The 20,675-nt window shown below is 49.4% G+C and overlaps 1 protein-coding gene across 1 annotated transcript in view; it reads left to right on the top strand.

The window, feature by feature from the left end:
- Positions 1-8,105: 8,105 nt before the first annotated feature.
- The window catches only part of Tmem132c (transmembrane protein 132C), a 300,746-nt gene continuing 288,176 nt past the window's right edge, over positions 8,106-20,675 (top strand). Inside the window, exon 1 of the mRNA XM_051161419.1 lies at positions 8,106-8,325. Coding sequence (XP_051017376.1) covers positions 8,220-8,325 — 106 coding nt within the window. The 5' untranslated portion in view covers positions 8,106-8,219. The remainder of the gene's footprint in view (positions 8,326-20,675) is intronic.

The raw sequence follows: 20,675 nt of genomic DNA, 5'->3' as shown, positions 1-20,675 counted from the left end.
GGACTGGCAGCATCTGGTTGCTAGGAGAAAGGTACCAATGACAAGAGGCCAGCTCTCTCTGTGCCTTCTTCTATGCGTCAGCTCCCATCTGTAGTCTTCTGTCTGCTCTCTATTTCATGCAGTATTCATTGGTGTTTCCTGGTTGGAGTTGGGCCCAGGAAGGTGCTGGCTTGCTCTCGCTTACCAGAATCTGCCCGTTCCCTGGTCACGCCTCTCCTGCCCTTCCCCCCCCCCCCCCCCCCCGTGGCTGTTCCAAACTGGGCTCCTCCCGAGTCTCTCGCAAGCCCTTCTAGGAAGCTGTCAGTGGGTTCTGCTTATCCTCCGACGCCCCCTTCTGGTTCTTTTCTTCCCCATTCCTCCCTCAGCATTCAGGGTCTCAAGTCTATTGTGCTTGCTTCCGACCGAACCTGCCCTAAGGTATGGGAGCGCACCAGTAAGTTAAAATGGCCACAGAAAAAAAAATTCCCAGACCCTGCTTGTATTAAGAGCTGGCAGGCTAGGAATCGAATCCCACCCCGTCCTCTTTCTCGCCTTGCTCCTGGCCCAGCTAGCCTGGACCTTGGTCTCTATATGTTCAGTGACTCTCTCTAGTCTCAACCACCAACCTTCTGCGATTACCGGAGCAATCACCATCCTCTAAATCATGTTAGAGATGGGGCCTCCTCAAGGCATATCCAACTTGTACTATAAGTCCAACATCAAGGACTGCCTCTTGGGGACAAAGTATGAAGCACTACTGAAGTGGGGGACCCCTCTCTGAAGTGTCACTCTGCCCTGACCCAGAAATCTGAACCTTTTTCTGTTATTCTCTCCCCACTCCCGCCCGCCCCGCCCCGTACCAACAGCTAATGCCAGTCAATACCACTAGGGGGCGCTGTTGACCGTGTAACCATCTGCAGGCTGGCTGGGTTTGGACCTGAATTATTCCTCACACAAATTAAGGGCAATTGCATTCTCTTGTTTCAGCTGTCAAAACTGCATGACTTTAGTGGGGTTCCTCCGAAGCTCAGTCTTTTAAACAGGCTACCAGAGTCTTACAGGACATCGAGAGCGATGTCATAGCTCTAAGTAAAAGCTTGCAAGTCTTTAAGTCTTAAGAAAGGAGGTTGAAAGTAGCTTGCCCTAGGCCACAGTTTTCCATGCTCTTTATAAATCTAAAGTTGACAAACGACGTCATAACCCAGTGGCTTCCCACTGCCTGCCAGGAGGAGAACTGACAGATTATAATTGCGCCGTGTCGTGTTGTAATGGTGGCAATATTTGAACTGAAATTTTTCCAATAAATATTCGGAACGTAGGTCATTATGAGTTGTAAGTGTTCAGTTGAGAAAAACAAAAGCAAAGCCCTCAGACAACAGCAAAAATTGATATCACGGTGAACCTCAAGGGTCGCAGCACTGAAGCCTGAAAAGTTAGTGTGGCCCTCGGCTGGGTTATGGGATGTACTGCATCTGACATCTCCCAAAGTATTCATGTCATAACCATCTCCTTCCCTTCTCCCTCCCTCCCTCCCTCCCTCCCTCCCTCCCTCCCTCCTTCCCTTCTCCCTCCCTCCCTCCCTCCCTCCCTCCCTCCTTCCCTTCTCCCTCCCTCCCTCCCTCCCTCCCTCCCTCCCTCCCTCCCTCCCTCCCTTCTCCTCCCTCCTCCCTCCTCCCTTCTCCCTCCCTCCCCCTCCCTCTCCCTCCCCTCCCCCCTCCCTCCCTCCCTCCCTCCCTCCCTCCCCCCCCTCCCTCCCCCCTCCCTCCCTCCAACTTCCACTCTGCTCCCCAACACATCTTCCTCCTAACTCCATGTCCTTGTTTTTATATTTTTATTACCCACAGAGTTTGGCTAGTGCCTCCCATATGTATACCAGGTTTGGGTCACTCTCCCTCCTCAGCAGACAGCAACCGCCATTAGCTCCTCCACTCTGGGTCAGTATTGGGCACCTCCTCTCTCTATGCTGGAATATCTAACTGGTTTCACCCAGCCCACTCAAGCACTTGCTCTCCCAGTGGGATCCCTGCAGGCAAGAACCTTGTTCGCAACCCTCACTCAACAGTTACATAAGAAATAAAAGTTAACCAGTCAGGCCGGAGAGATGGCCCAGCGGTTAAGAGCATTGGGTGCTCTTCCTGAGGTCCTGAGTTCAATTCCCAGCAACCACATGGTGGCTCACAACCATCTGTAATGGAATCTGGGTGTCCTCTTCTGGTGTGCATGAAAAGAGTATTCATATACATAAATAAACTTTTTTTATTTTTTTTTTTTTTTATTTTTTTTTTTTTGAGACAGGGTTTCTCTGTGTAGCCTTGGCCATCCTGGACTCACTTTGTAGACCAGGCTGGCCTCGAACTCACAGCGATCCGCCTGCCTCTGCCTCCCGAGTGCTGGGATTAAAGGCGTGCGCCACCACGCCCAGCTCTAAACTTTTTTTAAAAAAAAAAGTTGACCAGTCACGGGGAATCATTCCTGTGTCTGCAGAATCCCATGACCCTTAAGGAAGGTCAGGGCTACATCCCAGTGAATGTCACTCAACACACATCAATTGCCTATGGCTGGGTAGGGATGGGTTACACTGTGATGCAGTAACAGGTAAGCCTCAAATTCTGTTGATTTCCAGCACCACACACCTGTCTCTCTCTCCATGTTTTATGGTCCTCGGTGGTTACCAGGGAGCTATGTTCATTGGGGTTTCTCAGGAACCTGGTGATGGAATAACTGGTGCCCTGATCAGAACTGGCTTCTCCCAGCCCTGTCCAAACACTGGGCTCCCTAGTCAGTGAGTAACAGCCATTATTAGCTGACCTCATCAAAAACAACCCAGTCTCTGAGATGTTTCTGAGATGGTGTCACACGATCAGTTTGCTCGCCATGATAGCTTGTTACGAAGCAGTAAAGATTAACTTAAATGAGACTTTCAGATAATTGTGGTTTGGGTAATGAAAAGGCAGCTAAGTAGGTAATGAGCAGGATAGAGAAATTACTGCTCAAAGAAGGACCCACTCCTGGACCACCGCACCCACACCACCCAGAGGCTTTTGAGAGATGCAGGGAAGTGGCCACCAGACTTCCAGATCCACAGAGTCCAAATCAACATTTTTGACGAGACCCCAGTGGAATGTGAACAGCAATGGCCGAGCATCATTTACTCCGTGAAGGATCCCTCTAGCCAGATGGCCTGGTTTAGACTCCCAGCTCTAACACTTTCCTGCTTCAAGACACTGGACAAAAACCCTTCAATGCAGTCAAAACACTTCTGTATGAGACATGGTGATGCTGGTGAGGATGAGGATGAGACATGGTGACACTGGTGAGGATGAGGATGAGACATGGTGACGCTGGTGAGGATGAGGATGAGACATGGTGACGCTGGTGAGGATGAGGATGGTGCCGGCGATGATGACGTAATAATGAAAATGTACTTAAAGAGATGGATTACAGTTGGTAACCAGTTTGTAACCTAATCTCAAGCGTGTCAGCCCACTTCCTATAGTGAATGAACGTCTTTTGTTCTTGAACAGGAGTAGAGGAGTGGGTGACGGGCAAAGAATCCCATAGGTTTTAGGGAACAAGGCAAGAGAAGTGGTACATCTGACAGACATCATTATGGAACATAGGCTGAGGGAGAGACAGGAATCTGCTGTTCTCACACACGCGATAGTCATGTGCATCTCACAGCCCGACTAGAGAGGCTGGATCTGTGTTCCCATCAAGGGATATTCGGTTAGGACAAAGGTCTGGAGACTTGTCAGTAATGTTGTCATAGAATAATTGCTCTTTAATGCTTGAAAAAGAGCTATGTGACAAGTGACAGCATTGCACAAAGGCCCACCCTTGCAAGTAAATCCTCTAAAAAAAAAAAAAAAGTCACCTGGTCCATAGGGTGCTTGCAGAATTAACATCACCACCACCATTGCCCAGAAAATGAGCCAAACACAAAGTGTTTACATCTCAGATTCCTCATTGGCAAAATGGAGATACAATCTATAGACCCATGGTGGTTCTTCATGAGATGGGAGGCCTTCTCGGCACACATGCTCCTTGTAGAGCTGGGAATACAGAGTTGAGCAGAGGTCGTCAAGTGAACAGAAAAAATGGGCCAGAGTGGACAATGAGTGCCCAGAACGTGGTCCCTAAATAGTTGTGTCCTTACTGCATGGCCCAAGGTAAGGGAGGGAGGGAGAGAGTTCTGTTTTTAGGTTCCAGCCCCAGCTCCCTCCTCCTCAGCCTGAGGTTTGCTACATGGAGACATGTTGTTAGATCACATGAAGTGTGTTGTTCTAACTCACAGCCCAAGGACATCAAATGTAGTGTTTAGAGAGCTGATTTTATAGTTATTTACTTGTGGGGGTTGAGGTGAGCCCATGTGATATTTGGGTGGAGGTCAGAGAACACCTGGCCTGTGGGTGACAGTTTTCTCCTTTTGCCATGCTGTCCTGGGCATTGAACTCAGGTCCTCAGGCTTGGTGGTATAGCTGAGCCAACTCCCTAGATGAAAAGTTGATTTTCTTTCTTTCTTTTTAATATTTATTTATTTTTATGTATATGAGTGCACTGTCTGCACGTACACCTCCATGACAAAAAAAAAAAAAAGGGCATTAGATCACATTATAGATGGTTTAGGAGCCGCCGTGTGGTTGCTGGGAATTGAACTCAGGACCTCTTGAAGAGTAGACCATGCTCTTGACCACTGAGCCATCTCTCCAGCCCCTAGAAAGTTGATTTTCATAGCAACGATGTAATCTTCTTTATGGGCCTCAGTTTCCCAATCAGTGAACTAGGCTGCCCCTCATCCCCAAAACTCCCCCAGCTCCATACAGGAAAACCTCAAATACCCAGATGCTCAAGATGCCTCCTCCTCTCTCACAACCACACAGGCCCACTGGTTGCTTCACTCCTTCACTCTGTACCCCACCATGGTCCAGGCCTCCACAGATGCATAAAGTGGTTTCCTCTCCTGCCCCCAAGGGCCCTGTTCTACCCTGGCCTGGCCTCTGCACTATGGGTTTTTCTAAAATTCTCTGCTCACCTCCACTCATCGTCTTTGCAGTTTTCTCCTCTCCACAATTACACTTTCCCTTAAGGCTTTCCTGAAACTCAAAAACTCCTAATGGACTGCCTTAGTCATCCACCTCCCTGGAGCTTCTCTCCACCCTAAGAGAAAAGACACAAGTTCAGGACCTCTCATTGTCGTGACAGAACGCTCAATGAAAACAAGTTAAGAGAGAAAAGGGGTTATTCTGGCTCACTGTTGGAGTGTTCACAGTCCATCATGGCTGGGAAGGCATGGTGGCAGGAGAGCAAGGTGGCTGGTGACATGGCAACCACAGTCAGGAAGCAAAGAGAGATGGATGCTGGGCCTCCGCTGACCTCCTCCTTTTTATTCAGTCCTGGAAGGACCCCAGACTGTAGGATGGGGCTGCCCACATTCAAGGCGTATCTTCCCTCCTCGGGTAAATTAATCTAGAAGCCTCTCTCACAGACATGTCCCAAAGGTTGTTTCCAGTGAGTCTAAATTCTAACCACCTGTCAATCAAGAATAACAATCAGGGCACCTTGGTCTATTCCACTCTGAGAACCCTCTAGAAAGAGGCTGATGACCAGAAACAGTGTTTGTTAAATGGATGGATGATATGTGTTAGTCCGAGGGTTTGTTATGATGTGTCAGTCTATACTAGCCAATGCCAGCACATTGAGCTTAACTTGTCCTTTCTATTTTCCATCCTTCCTTGTTTTCTATGCCAAACAATAGGAGCCAGAGTTCAGACCCTGCTTGCTTTTCAAGTTGACCATAACTGCTTTATGAGGTCAATCTATAGCCGTTTTCATCCTACCCTCATAAACCTTGGCTCATTTAATACACAGACAGCACAAGATGCTCTAAGCCACATCACCAAAGTCTATACTTAGGCAATGTCAACCATTTAAGATTTCAGCATGAGGGCCTGGAGAAATGGCTCAGAGGTTAAGAACACTGGCTGTTCTTCCAAAGGTCCTGAGTTCAATTCCCAGCAACCACATGGTGGCTCACAACCATCTGTAATGAAATCTAGTGCCCTCTTCTGGTGTGTACATGTAATAAATAAATAAACTATATTTTAAAAAAATATTTCAGCGTGAACAAAATAAATTTTTAAAAAGTGGCCTCTTTCACGTAGAAGCCCTGGGCACATGTGGAGGCCTCTTGCCAATAACTCTGCCCTTCTATAAATCATGTTAATTGTCTCCATGTGCCTCCAGCCTGCGGGGAGTTTCGCAATACCCTTTGAGGAGATTAGTGGTCTCCGGTGTCGCTTATGAGACTCAGATGACCATCTGGAAGCCATTTCGGTTAAAGAATTAATGATTTTGAGGTTCAATAATACAGGACTTAAAAAAATAAATAAATACAGGAAACTTTGTGAACCCGGGGAACCTGCGGGTTTCCCTAGCCAAGATAAAGGGGCCGACGCTCCTCAGTCTCGTTTGTTTGTTGGATCTGTGCGAATGTTTGGTTGATATTTAGAAGGTCACATGGCAGATTAAAGGAGGTTTTAAAGTGGAGCTGCTTGCAGAAGGGGAAGCTTTGCTTTGGTCTCCTTCTGCTCATTCTAGAAGGATCAGAAAGGGAGATGTACCTGAGGTTCAAGGCTGGTGGGACAGCAGGTGCTGTCTGGTGATTCAGGGTGTAGACTTGGTGGTGAGGGCCCACTCAAGGCTTTAAATTTATCTTCCTATTATGGGATGGGAGATGAAGGATGAAGCAGACCCCATCCCCCACCTCAGCCTGGGGGCGGGGGGAGGCTGTTGTGTTTCTCCCTTGACGGTAGGATGCTAAACATTGAAATAAAAAAAAAAAAAAATGCATTCTCTAGAGACTCCTGGGCTTTGAGGGGGGAGGAGGGGAAGAAATTATGCAGTCCATCCTAGGGGCTCAAATGACTTCGTTATTGCTCCCCAAAGATGTGCCTACAGTGGCAAAGTCAGCTGGACTACCTGAACACGGAAGTCCCTGCTACCCTGGCCTGTAAGAGCCTGGTCACCTTTCCGGTATAAACTAGTCCCCAAGGCCAGAGCACCCTCAACCTTTTTACGCCTTTTCACAAGCTGGAGCTTGGAAAGGTTAGCCCTTCCCTTGGGCTTTCTTCCACGGTAATCGCTGTTATGTTTGGTTTATTCTGAAAGCTTTTCCGAAGGATTGGTCAACCCTGGGTGGGAGAGGGATCCTGGAGCCTGCGCAGTGTGAGGTTCAGAACAGGGTAGGGACCCCAAAGTTTGGGGAGCTGGTGGCAAATAGAGGCCTGGACATCTAGCCTATTCACTTCCAGACCCAAGAGGGTGTCAGGTCCTGTCTGCCAGACACCTGAGGAGCCCAGGAAACCCTAGCGTCAGGAAGCCTGCAAGGGATGTTGCTGGAGCCTGGCGACGCCAGAAGGGAGCGCTGGGAAATCGGAAGAAAATCGATTCGAGGGTGTGAGGGCAAGCTGCTCTCACCTGGGCACATTTGAGGCACCGTGTGTGTATATGGGGCGGGGGGGGGGGCGGAGAGGGGGACTATGAAGACGCTGTTTTGTTTTAACCATGGACAGTTGATTTAAAAATGTTAGGTGAGATACAGAAAAACGAGTCAAGCCGTCGCCATGTGCCCCAGGCCCGCATCTAAAGAAGGCGAGGTTAGCCAGCGCACGCGGAGCACACATCCGTACACACACACCCCACTGAAATCAATCGTTCGTTTAGATAGTTCCTCCACAGTTGCTCGTGACTTTGAATTCTAGACGTCCCCAACCCTCTGGAGAGGACGACTTGAAGTTGCCTATCGGGGAACGATGACCCGGAGACCTAGCGGTGACTGTGGGAGGTGGCGAGACGCAAGAAACAAGGTTCCAGCTCCATCCTGCCTGGCGGGCAGCAAGAGGTTGCTAGGCGGGAGATCCCCTGGGGGTAGGAGAGGATTCAAGTCCACAAGTATCTTCGTTCCCTCTGTTGGTATGGGTCCCATGGCTTGAGCGCCTGCGGCCGTTCCGGCGCTCTGGCATCCTTCATCCATCCGGCCGCGGGCGGGGCCGGAGGTGGGCGGATCTGGAGAGTGTAGTGGGCGGGTCCGAAGTGGGCGGGCCTGGGAGGCGGGATCAGTAGGACCGCGGTTGCAGCCTGAGAAAAGTTGTCTCGACCGGTTCACGAGCTGCTGCGGGAGCCAGAGTGCTGCCGGGGGTGGCCCCGGGCATGGGGCAGCCGGCGTGGGCCCCGGGCTGGCGATGGGTGGCGTGACAGCGGCCACGATGCGCTGCGAGGGCGAGGCCCCAAGGCGGGCAGCGCGGTACGGGGCGCTGAGCCTGGTGCTGGCCGCGCTGCTGGGCCAAGGTAAGCGGGCGCTGGCGGAGATCGCGGGGTCCCCGTAGCCGGCTGCGAGGCAGTCGAGGGCGCAGGTGGAGAGGAGGGAGGGGGTGGCGAGAGCTCCGGGTTCCACTTAACAGCAGCTAGCTGCCGAGACAGCGTGCCCCGGGCCGCAGCTGCAAGCGATAGAGCCGCGGCTAGGGATCCGCCGCGGCAACCCACCCAGAAGCCCAGCTGCCTCCCTCCGGGAGAGCGGGAAGGGGGGGCGTGGCTGCCGGACTCGGGGTCTTTGCTGCACCCTAAGTTCTACACTGGGCTGCGCGCCCCGAACTCCGTGCAGCTGCGGGGGCGCGAGGAGAACCACGGTTTCCCCGCGGCCCCTTCCCCAGCTTTGGAGAAACCTGGCACTTTCTGCCCTACATTAGACCAAGCGGTGGCATTGGAAGCGACTCTGTCGCGAGGCTCCCACTTAGGCTCTTTGCTCGGGGCCATGGGAACCAGGACTCTGCAGGTTTCTGGAGACTTGTGCAAACCGGCTGACGCAGGCTTAACCAGAGCGCTCGCTGCTGCTACGGTCGCTAAGTCGTGTTCTGACTCCTCTGTGAGCCCGGTCGGCAGTTGGAAAACCGGAGCCACTAGCTTTAGGCACTCAGGGTCCAGGAGCCCTGGGGTGCGGTCGCGGTGGGGCGCCTTAGCCGTGTTCTCGCGTGCTGTGGATTAAAACAGGATGTTCCATAGAGTCCTGCGTCTTCCCGCAGACAGACAGGTTCGAGCTCAGCCACTGACAGGGACTGGCTTGAGGATTTTCTCTAATCAGGCCCCCTTCGGATGTTAAGACCTCTTTCCTGCTCTGCTTCCTGCCCGGGGAGACAAGTTGTCAGTTGGCGTTAAAAAGTAGAATTTGCTTTACAAAAGTCCTTACTCCACCATGTGAAACCGGGGAATGTCCCTTACTCCAGGAGCATTTCCCAGTCAAGCCTGCCAAGCACGTACGTGCTCCCCTCCAGTGGGTCCCGTTTCCCCAGAGGGGAACCCCCTCAGAGGATTAGGAGTGGGCTCCCCCTCCCCAAAGAGCAGAAATTCAGGAGCCTTTACCTGTATTCTGCTATTAGCCCAGAGGTTGCTCTCAGCGCACACCTCCCCGCGGATTCTGATCACCAAAATGGCTTAATGGGCAGTTAGAAAGAGAGACTCAGATTTCGCTTCAGATCAAGCAATGGCTGTAATTGCAGTGGCCGGTGTAGACCCTGGGCTGGCAAATTGAAGGCGCTGGGGTGGGGCTGGCATGTTGGGAGATTGCGGGGCTGGGAACGACCATGTGATGCAAAGCTGCGCTCCCCCCTTCCACCCCACTCGCCTCCTCCCTAAGGCACCTGGATTTGATAGGCTTCACTGCGTGGGGCTCCTAAGGTTGGGTCTGGCCTCGTCTGCCAAATGTGTTTCCACTTTGCAGCGCAGATAAAAGCTGCGGTTCATCCCACTGTTTCGTAAATCAGACTGGTGTTTACTCTGTAAGATGTCGCATGCGTGGGCAAGCGGGTGTGTGCTCCCACCTGTGTCCAGAGGCAGGAGATCAACTCTCACTGTCTAATGCAGTCGGTCTCCACTTTGTTTTATTTATTTATTTATTTATTTATTTATTTTTGAGACAGGGACTTTCATTTTGCCGGGAACTAGCTCATTAGGCCAAGCCTTCCTTCCACCCTGCGTGCCCCTGACTTGCCCACCACTGCCTCCTCAGCCTGGGAAGGCAGCTGCTCCACCTGCCCAGCTTTTCTGTTTTCTGAGTCGGGGATTCAGGTCCCCTTGCAGGCACGTGCATACTTCTACCACTGAGCCATCTCCCAGCTCCTCCACAGGATGTTTTCTAGAAACGAACACCTTCTTACCGTTGTTTAAATTCCCACTGTGTTTAAAAAAGAACAACCATGCCACCAGGGACTTTGTCTATACAAGGGTCGCTGTGTGGGTTTTTGGAACCTTGGAAATACGTCCAGTCGTCAGCAACCAACCGAGTTGTGTGCTTTTGACTGTTAATTCTGAAGCTTTGCAACACATTGGGGTTTGCAGAAAACGTAATTATTCTCAGGAGTTTCCAGAAATAGGAGAGAGCATTGAAAGGGAGCACTCTCCCTAAGCCTGGCTTGAGCTGAGACACAGGCTGCACCTGTCACCCCTCAACCCCTGGTGAAAGGGGCTGTGGGCTGAGATCCTCTGGAGGGTAGTTGTGACTTCTGATCAGGTGTGGGGCCCCAGGGAAGATTAGACTGGGCTGTGGATTCCAGCTCACTGGAACCTGTTTGAAGGGCCACAGTTAACAGTGATGTGCACATGGCCGGGAGGACAGAGGAAGTGTACGTGTGGGCTGCAAGCTATGCCAAGGTGCATGGAGCACACTGTTGGCCACTGAAGGAATGAAGTTAAAAACAAAACAGTTCTTTGGCTTCTTAGCGCTCTGTGCTTAGGGGGACCTGGGGTGAAAAGGACTGTTCTCCCCTGCCCACGGCCATGCTTTCAGTGAGGACCAGGAGCTCCATCCACTCTCTCCCACCCATCATTCAGCATTGTTCCTCAGATGAAGGCTATCTGAAGGACTCCAGCTTTTGTCGGCTATGAAAAAAGTTGTGAATATTCACAGACAGGTTTTTGGGTGGCATGCATTTGTGCATTTGTTCCTCCTAGGCCTTGGGGTGCTGCTGAGTGATTCGGGAACTTTGCCATTTTGTTCCCTCTCGACCAGGATCATTTTGTACGATCTGTGGCACTCGGTGTCACCGCTGTTTGTTTGTTTTTTTCTTTTTGTCTGCCTATTCCAGTAGCCAAGTAGGACATTTTTAGGATTTTTTTTTTTTTTTTTTTTTGGTTAGTTGGTTTTATTTTTGTTTGTTTTGTTTTTGTTTTCTTTTTTCAAGGCAGAGTTTCTCTGTGTAACCCTACGTGTCCTGGACTCCCTGGCCTTGAACTCACAAAGATCCGCCTGCCTCTGCCTCCTAAGTGCTGTGATTAAAGGTGTATGCCCCCACCGCCCAGCTTCTTTGGGATTTTTAAAACTCTTTTCTCTCAGTGTGTGCATGTACATGTGGAAGTGCATACATGTGGAGGTCAGAGGGCAACCCAGAGGGGTAGGTTCCCTCTTTCCCACCTTGTAGATTCTGGAGGCAGAACTCAGATTGTGAGGCTTGGCTGCAAGCTAGGTCCCTTACATGCTGTGCAATCTCACTGTCTTTTCTTTAGGATCTTTTTTTTTTACATTTTATGTTTTATTTACTTCTTTGTTTTTGTTTTGTTTATCTTCGTTTTCCTGCCAGATGAAGTGGAGTGTCCTTGGGTTTCATGGTCATCTGTGCATCTCCTTTGGTGAAATGACCTTTTCAAATACTATGTACCCACTTTAGGATTTTGGTTGTTTTACTTTCTTACTGATGACTTTTCGGGCAGTTTCTGTGTTCTGGACATAAGTCCTCATCAAACTGTGTCTGGAAGTTGTTTCTCTCTAGTTGTCCTAAGAAAATCAGATTTTAAATTTTAATGAGAAATTCTCCTAACAGTTGTGCTTTTGGTGGCAAATGTAGACATTCATCCCCCTAAGCCAAGGTCACAAGAATCTCTAGACGCTGGGGCCAGTGAGTGTGTGTAAGTTCAGTGCCCTCAGAGGCCAGAAGAGGACGTTAGAGCCCTTGGAACTGTGGCTAGAGGAGGTTGTGAGTTGCCACGTCCGTGCTGGGAATTGAATCCAGGTCCTCTGGAAGAACAGTCTGTGTTCTTAACTATTGATCCATGTCTCCAGCCCCAAATCACTGTCTTTTATATTTACTGCTGATGGTTTACAAAGAACATATAGTTGGGTTTCCTTTGTTTAATCCAGTGTGCTAATCTCTTTCTTTTAATCAACATCTTTATACCATTTATATGTAATGTAATTTGTCTGCGTGTTTACATTAGGAGCTGACACCGTGCACACGGTTTCGCTCCGTGTTCCTTCTGCTCCTTATTTTTCCCATGCCCTTTTCTGCTTTAGGGTTAGGCACTTTCTGTGATGCCGTTTCATCTCCTCTATGGGCTCGTTTGTGCTTCCTGTTCAGTTTTAACCATTGCCCCAAGGTTTACAAAATGCGTCTTTAATTCATCAAAGCTTATATTCAAGCTGCATTATTACTGCTCCACGGGTTTTATACCAATCTTAAAAGAGTATATTTCCAGTATTTTTTTTCCCTCTACACAAAATCATTTTTTAAGTGTAACGCACTCTTTCATGCTAGGTGCCACCGAGAGAATTGTTGATTAAAGATTGTTGGTATATAATTTCTTAGGAGAATGAAAAAAAAAACCACACTTAATCGGCTCGCACTTGTTTCTGAGCAGGCACTTTGGACACTGCTGTCCTGGCGCCCCTGTCCCTGTAGGTTTCTATTGTGTCTCCTACCCTTATTCAGTTCTCTTGTTTAAACACCCTGGGGATTTAGAAGTTGCTGCCTCCAGGAGATGAGGAAGGTCAATACTCCAGTCTGAGTTAGCAAAATTTCCAAGAGAACAAGTTATACTACACTTCAGAGACCGGCATATTCATTCCATCTTTTGCAAAGTCCACACATCCTTTTTCCCTGTGACAGCCGTTAGCGATACGTTAGGACTCTGAAGTGGTTGGAATCCCAAAGCCACCAAAGGATTTGATGTCTTCCCTACGTAAGATGCGCGTCCTGTGATCCGTGTGGAGAAGTGTCACTCACAGGCTAATTGGGGTCAGACTCCGTGGTCCTGAGAGGGCAGCTTCCTTCTGAGCCTCAGTTCTGCCCATTCCTGGAGGAACTGCTCAGAGAACGCAGGCTGCTAGACGCAGACACATCTGTGTCTCAGGCCTCAGAAAAGACAGCAGTTAGGAGTGCGCAACCTGATGGCCCCACAGTAATCTGGAGGCCTCCTAGGCACAGCATGCAGTCTGATGTAGGATCCCCATGGCTGTCAGTCATATCTGCCTCCCACGGGGGTGGGGTCAGGGTCAGGGTGGGGAGAGCACCATCGCTTAGATACAGTGGGGGCTGTGGTCATTTTCAGTGATTTTTATCTCTAGCTAAGGGTGTAGATTTCTGGGGATGAAGACCCTCAGATCTGGACTGACCTTGACAGTCACCAATAGAATCCCTCAGCAAACTGTAGAAACTTGTTACTAGGACGGAGTGGGTCCTTATAGCAGATGCTATAAGCAAAATCCATAGACACTGTTCTTCCCACTCTACAGTATGGGCGTGGCCATTACCATCAGCACAGTTCTTCTGCGCCTCAGATTTTTATCATATGAAGGGTCAGATCGACTTCCTAGAACTTCAGGATAGAGATGTGTTAGCATCCTTCTCCTAGGGCTGGCATGACAAGACACCACACAGCAGGCGGCTTCTGTGCCACTTAACCTACAGCCTAAGGTAAAGAATCAGCTCGCGCTCAGAGTCCAGAGTCCCAAATCATGGTACCTGCAGGGCCATGTTCATTTTCCTGAGTGCCTAAGGAGGATGCTTTCTTGACTCTTGCAGCTTCTGGTAGCTTCTGTGTTTTCCTTGGCTTGTGGTCCCATCATCGCCTTCTTAGCCTCTCTGTTCCCATGCCTGACTTCTGGGTGGGTCCTCTCTCCTCTGTGTGTGTAGGGAGGAAGTGGTAGTGGGGTCAAGCTGAGGTATCATTCCTCGGGTGACTTTTACATTGTATTGTGTGACATGACCTCACTTGGCCTGGGACTCACCAATTAGGTTAGGCTGACTGGGCAGGGAAACCGCAGAGATGAACCCCTGTCTCTGCCTCCCTGGCACCGCAAAAGCAAGCAGAGACTGCCACATCTAGCTTTGTTATGGGTTTCAGAGAGCAAACTGGGGTCCTCATGCTTGCAAAGCAAACGCTGTACTAACTGAGCTCTCTCTCCAGTCCCCGCATCCCCATCACACCCCTCTAGCCCTCCTGCCCCACCCTCACCCCCCTTTTTTATAAGGCTACTTGGCATTGAATGCAAGGTCCACCCTGTTCCAGGGTGTTTGCAATTCTCACCCTGTAACTGCATCTGCAGGACCCTTTCCTAAGTAAGGCTCCACTCATAGGCTCGGAGGAGATACGTCTTCTAGGGCCACCAAGCCATCACACATTAGTTAGAAGAGTTCAGAACACTTGCTGTTATAATTGGCCCTGTTCATGCCACCAGAAAGAGAATCATGCAAGCCAGTCTTGTCACAGCAGATGTTTTCAGGAAGGCCTGAGATGACGTTGAAGCAAACACAACAGTGCACTTGATATCAGAAAGAAAAGAAAGGGCCAGTCCAGAAGAGGCGTCCCCATGTCGCAGACCACAGGGAGTTGGGAGAGGCTTTTGTAATCCTTAAATGCATCACCTTCCACCCTCCTTGCTTCTTTTCCTAAGCTCTACCTGCCCCGCCCCCCACCCTCACCCCCACCAACTTTCCAGAGCCATCAAAGCCTAGAGCAGCCCTCAGGCTACACCCCTTAATCTTCTCATCCACTCTGCCGTCGGACTCCTTTCGTTTGTTTTGCTGAACCATCGCCCCAGGCCTTTAATTATAATATCTATTTTCCTTTGTGTCTCCTTACCCTGTCTGTGCACTCCTGGCTGCGAAAATGTTGATATAGTGTCACCTGCTTTGGCATGTGGTGACCCATTAGGGACTCTGTAAGACAATAAGGGTTTCTTGTGTTCTCAAACTAAAGAAACTTTGAAGCCGGCCCCCTTATCCATTAATACACATATGCACATGTGCAAACAGGTTGGTTTCTGCTCTTGTTAGTGAATTACACCGTAGCAATGATTGTCTTTTTGAAAAACAATAACAAAATAAACAAGAAATCTTGAGCCATTAAAACAAAAACAACAGCAGCAGCAGCAACAACAACAACAACAACCAAACAGCCGGGTGTGGTGGCACACGCCTTTAATCCCAGCACTTTGGGAGGCTGAGGCAGGCAGGTTGCTGTGAGTTCGAGGCCAGCCTGGTCAGGAACAGCCAAGGCTACACAGAGAGACCCTGTCACGAAAACCAGAAAACAAAACAAAACAAACAAACAAACAAAACAACAACAACAACAACAACAAAACCTCATACAGTGTGAATAGTATCAGCCTTGGAAACATTGTTTCATCCTTTTGTTTCCTTGGGAAGCTATACTTTTGTGTTTAGCTACTAAGGCAATTTCCCTGCACCTGTCTGGTGCTGACCTGGTAGATAAACGCTGAGTTATTCAGCTGTTACTCATCTCTAGCCGAAAAGGCTAAAAATCCCAGCTTTGCCACTTAACCTACAGCCCCTTGGCATTTATTTATTTATTTATTTATTTATTTATTTATTTATATTTTGGTTTTTTGAGACAGGGTTTCTCTGTGTAGCCTTGGCTGTCCTAGACTCACTTTGTAGACCAGGCTGGCCTCGAACTCACAGCAATCCGCCTGCCTCAGCCTCCCAAGTGCTGGGATTAAAGGCGTGTGCCACCACGCCCAGCTGAGTGCCTTTGTCTTTATCATCAGGCAGTTGCCTCTGTCATTCACACAATACTTATTTTCCTTCTATACAGCACACCGAGGCCAAAGACAGTGACTTCCTAAGTGACTGGGAATTTCAGGAGTGACCCATGCTTGAGCCTTTCAATGTGGCGGGGAGTGAGAGTTTCTGATTGGCCAGATCAGTCTTTAGAGCTTGAGGCACAAGTGCAGCTCCATTCTAATCACCAGGACAGCGAGTGTGGAAGGAATAAAGATGCACAAAAAATTTGAGGCTGGAGAAGATGGCTCAGGGGTCAAGAACAGTGGCTGCTCTTGCAGAGGACCTGGGTTCAGTTTCCAGCACCCACATGGTGGCTCCTGGCAGTCTGTAACTCCTACTCCAAAGGATCTGATGCCCTCTTCTGGCTTCTGTGGGGTACTACATGCATGTGGCACTACACACACACACACACACACACACACACACACACACACACACACACACACACACACACACACACACACTCTCTCTCTCTCTCTCTCTCTCTCTCTCTCTCTCTCTCTCTCTCTCTCTCTCTCTCAATTCAGGCAAAAAACATTTATATACATAAAATAAGTGCTTTCTCTAAAGAAGGATGATTTAAAAAAAAAAAAAAAGACTAGATACTGTGTGGTGAAACCAAGTGTCTCACCACTGGCGAAGGAACAGAAGCCAAATGATATTGCCAAGGCACAGAAGCCCCCTTCCCAGGCGTGGCGGGAGGGCTTTCATGTTTGTGCATAAGCAGCCACTTCATATGTGTCTCCATGAACTGTAGGGAGGCTCACCCCATAAAATGTTTGCCACAGGAGCCTAAGGACCTCAGATTGATTCCCCACCCCCCCACCCCCACCCCCCGCCGCCCTCTGCCAGACCCACAAAGAAAACTCCATGTGTGGTAGCCCTCACTTGTAATCCCAGTTCCAGGGAAGGCAGAGATGGGAGGATCTTTGGGCCTCGCTGGCCAGCCAGCTTGGTCAGATCAGTGACTTCTAGGCCAGTAAGAGACCCTGTCTCAAAAAGAAAATATGTCTAATCACTGAGGGATGACACCTCAGATTGACCTCTGGCCTTTTCATGTATGCAGACATATACCTACATGTGTGTGTGCACGCACACACACACACAGGCTCACATGCACACACACTCCCCCACCACCCAGCACATCTCCCACTTAAGAATGTTTTGTTTGCTTTGGAAATCATTCGTTTATTCATTCACTGACTCACCTATCTGGCATGGCTCCAGTTCTGGCTATGGACTGGGCTTCTATCACTGACCCCTCCCTGCAGAATGGACGGACCCCTATTTCCCTCCCCTGTTGCCCTTTTCTTCCACCTGGACTACAAAGGACTCTGAGCGGAATTCCTAAAGCCTTGGCTACGTACAAGCAGCCCCCCAAGACTCCCCTCTGCCGTCCTCACCAAGCAAAGACACATACCCTGGGAGAAGTCTCCATCTGGGGCAATCTGTTCTGCCCTGGGTTTCTGCAGCATCCCCGGTTTTCTAAGTAGCAGTGTGTTCTTTTTCCCTCAACTTATGTAAATGTTTTGGGTCAGTACACAGCCCCGGGTCCCCATTTCATTAATGAATTGACTCACAGAGACTTTTTTTCATTTCTCTTCAAATTCAAACATTTTCATCTTGAATGTACAAAATCCTGTTAACAGAGCACCCTTTCCTAGCAGGAATCCACCCTTTCCTTCAGCTGCTCAGGGGACCCCCCCTCCCCCTCCCCCTCTTCTCACCTCCCCCGACCCCTCACCAACTCCCCATCCACCCCCACCCCCCACCTCCAGCTATGGCCCTGCCCTGGAATATTGGGTCTGTGAGAAGTGTTTAGTGGCTTTGCCTATGAGGTCTCAGTCTAGCTTTGGAGGCAATGCCCCACCCCCAGTCAATAAAGGCACTTCTCCTTCAAACTCTTGGGCTCTTCAGTTCTGCCATGGCTAATTTCATGTGTCAATGTGGCTGGGCCACAGAACCCAGATATTTGGTCAGACATTATTCTGGGTTTTGTTGGGTGATTTAAAAAAAAAAGAGAGAGAGAGAGTTTTATGCTTGCTGTGGCAGATTTTGAGTACGTGTGAAGATTTCTTGGATGTGGCTGGGCCCCCCATCCAAGGAAGTGAAGCCCTCATTATACCAACAGACTGGCCCTCTGCCTCATAAAGGCAATCTTGGGATTCTGAACTGTAGCTTTGGACCTCCCCTGCCGCTGGTTGGCAGCTATTGGCCCCAGCTGCTTCTGTCTTCCTGTGAATCCGGTCTTCAAGACAAGCCTCCTTGTCTGCGCTATTGATTCTGATCCTGGCTAGCCTTGGCTAATGGAGGGGCCTCGGGGACTGAGTTCTAGGCAAGGAAGAGTCAGTTTTCTCTCCTGAGTCACATTTCTGCTTCTCCGGTAATGTCACCACTGAAGTAAGGGGTTGTTCCCTTCTTCCTAAATCACAGCCAGCCAGCGAGAATGGTCCTCTCTTCTAAATTCCCACCACTTCCAGAGGCAGTCAATCCCAGCTGCCTCTGAGATGGGCAACCTCCCACCCACCCTAATTCACATGGTCACATAGTTGTGTCCTTCGCCACAACCGCACAGAGGCTCCCTCCCATCACATGAGCAGCCAAAGCTGCAGTGAACTGTGAGGAACTCCAAATATGCTTTGGTTTTTTCTTAAGAGAAAAGACAGTCTCTTTCAAAGCTATAACAAAACATTGAAATTGGGGAAATTTCATTACTCTGATACCCCATCCAGTCCTCAGACCCAAGGTGTTGCTGCCTACGGTTTCAGTACTGTTCCTCGTAACAGTCTGCCTCAGAACTTCATGTGCTATCTAGTGGTCCTGTTCCCTTTTTATTTCTTCATTTATTATTTTTTAAAATTATGCCTATACTGTATCCTGTATGTGGATATACACCTAAGTGCAGTACCCACAGTGGCCAGAAGAGGGCATACTGTCTCCCAGAGCTAGAGTTACAAGTGGTAAAGAAGTAATGTGCTTGCTGCGAATTGAACCCAGATCCTGTGGAAGAGCAGCTAGTGCTTTTAACCACTGAGCCATCTCTCCACCCTTGTCATGTTTTTTTTTTTTTTTTTAACTTTTCTCAGTCTTTCTTTGAGTTTCATGACCTTTAACCCTTTTGCAGGTCAGGCTGGTCTTTTCATGACTGTGATAGTTAACTTTTATTGTGAACCTGACTGAATATAGACTCACCTAGCAGACAACCTCTGGGCATGTCTGTGAGGGCATTTTCATGGAGGTTTGCCTCAAGTGGGAAGACTTGCCCACTCTGGGTGGCACCATCCCATACGCTGGGGTCTTGGATGGTGTCAAAAGGGGGGCGTGAGCTGAGCCCTACCTAGCTTTCACCTCTCCCCTTCCTGTCTGTGGATGCCACCTCACCAGCTGTCTCACTCTCCTGCCTCCATGCCTTCCCCACCACAATGGGCTGTCCTGTCAAACCGTGACCTCAAAATAAACATTTCCCTCCCTATGTCATTTTTGTGAAGTATTTTGTCACAACGATGTCATTTATCAGGCTGCTCTGGTAAGCACATCCTCTTAAATGTTTACCCTGGTTACTCCGTCAAGGTGATCTCTTCTTCTAGGCTTCTGTGCTGTGAGGTCTTCTAAACCACCTTTTGAATCAATGCCTATTTCTATGACAAAGATATATGGAGACCCCCAAATACCTCATTTCTTGGTAGAGTTTCAGGTTTTTGTTTTGAGTCCGATTCCTCTGGTACTTTTTTTTTTTCCTTTTTTACCATTCCTGTTTACTTTGATGCTTAAAATATCTTGGATTTTGGGAACCATTTTTACAACGAGGTCTGTGCCGTTTTGACAGGTCTTCATTATTCTTTAAGCTCTGTCCTACTTTCTGGATATGAGATTCTTCAGGCTTATCTGTTCCTCCCACGTCCTGGCCCAGGACTCAGCTCGGTTACACTTGTTGTGGAACGGTCTTTAGAAAACAAAATCCCGTGTCCAGCTGCGCTCATTGTTGCTAAGTGGCCCAGCCCCTCCCCCCTCCAGCCCCCACTCCCGACCCGTGTGCACGGAGGGAGCCACGGCGCTGCTTTTAAGTCATTCTTAGTGATCTATTTCTGTCACGTGGTGTCACAGCGCCGGGATCCGCACAAGTATTGCCGTTCCCACCTGTCCTGGTTGGTCTTAATTTGTCAGCTTGACACTGTTACAGACAGCTAAGAGGGAGAGCCTCATTGAGGAACTGCCTAGCTCAGATTGGCCTGTGGGCATGGTTGGCGGGAGGGGGGTGGGGTGGGGGGCGACGGTGGTGGGCTTTGATTGTCAGTTGGTGCGGGAGAGCTTAGCCCACTGGGGGTGGCACCATTCCCTAGGCAGGCGTATAAGAAAGATAGCTGAGCATGATCCTGCGAGCAAGCGGTGTTCCTCCATGGTTTCAGCATCAGGCTCTTGCCTGATTCCCCTCAATGGTCAGCTGTGACTGTGTAAGCCAGCTAAGCCCTTTCCTCTCCTGAGTGGCTTTGGGTTACGGTATTCTATCACAACAACTGAAAGGAAGCTTGAACACTATCCAGTCTACATTGTTGGTACTGGAAGAACAACCTTCCCAGAGGAAGAGATGGCATCAGAAGAGGACAGAAGGATGATGGGCGCACTGAGTTGGCGTGCGCTGGACAGGACCTCAGCATTCTTGACAGACATGGTACAGAACGGGTGACAATGGGCGAGTCAAGAGAGAACAAAGCCTAAGGACAGCGCCATTGCCACCAAATAGTGCTGACTTCCAGGTAGCTCAGCAACTTCCCCAGTTCTGACGATGGTTGATAATCTGCGAGGATTTCGCTTTCTTTAAAGTGTTTGCCTCTGCGTTTCTCAACCTTG

The sequence above is a fragment of the Acomys russatus genome, chromosome 19 (genome assembly GCF_903995435.1).
Source record: "Acomys russatus chromosome 19, mAcoRus1.1, whole genome shotgun sequence".
NCBI classification, from domain to species: Eukaryota; Metazoa; Chordata; class Mammalia; order Rodentia; family Muridae; genus Acomys; species Acomys russatus.
Note: the sequence above shows the minus strand (reverse complement) of the source record. Positions and strands in the feature narration are given on the sequence as shown.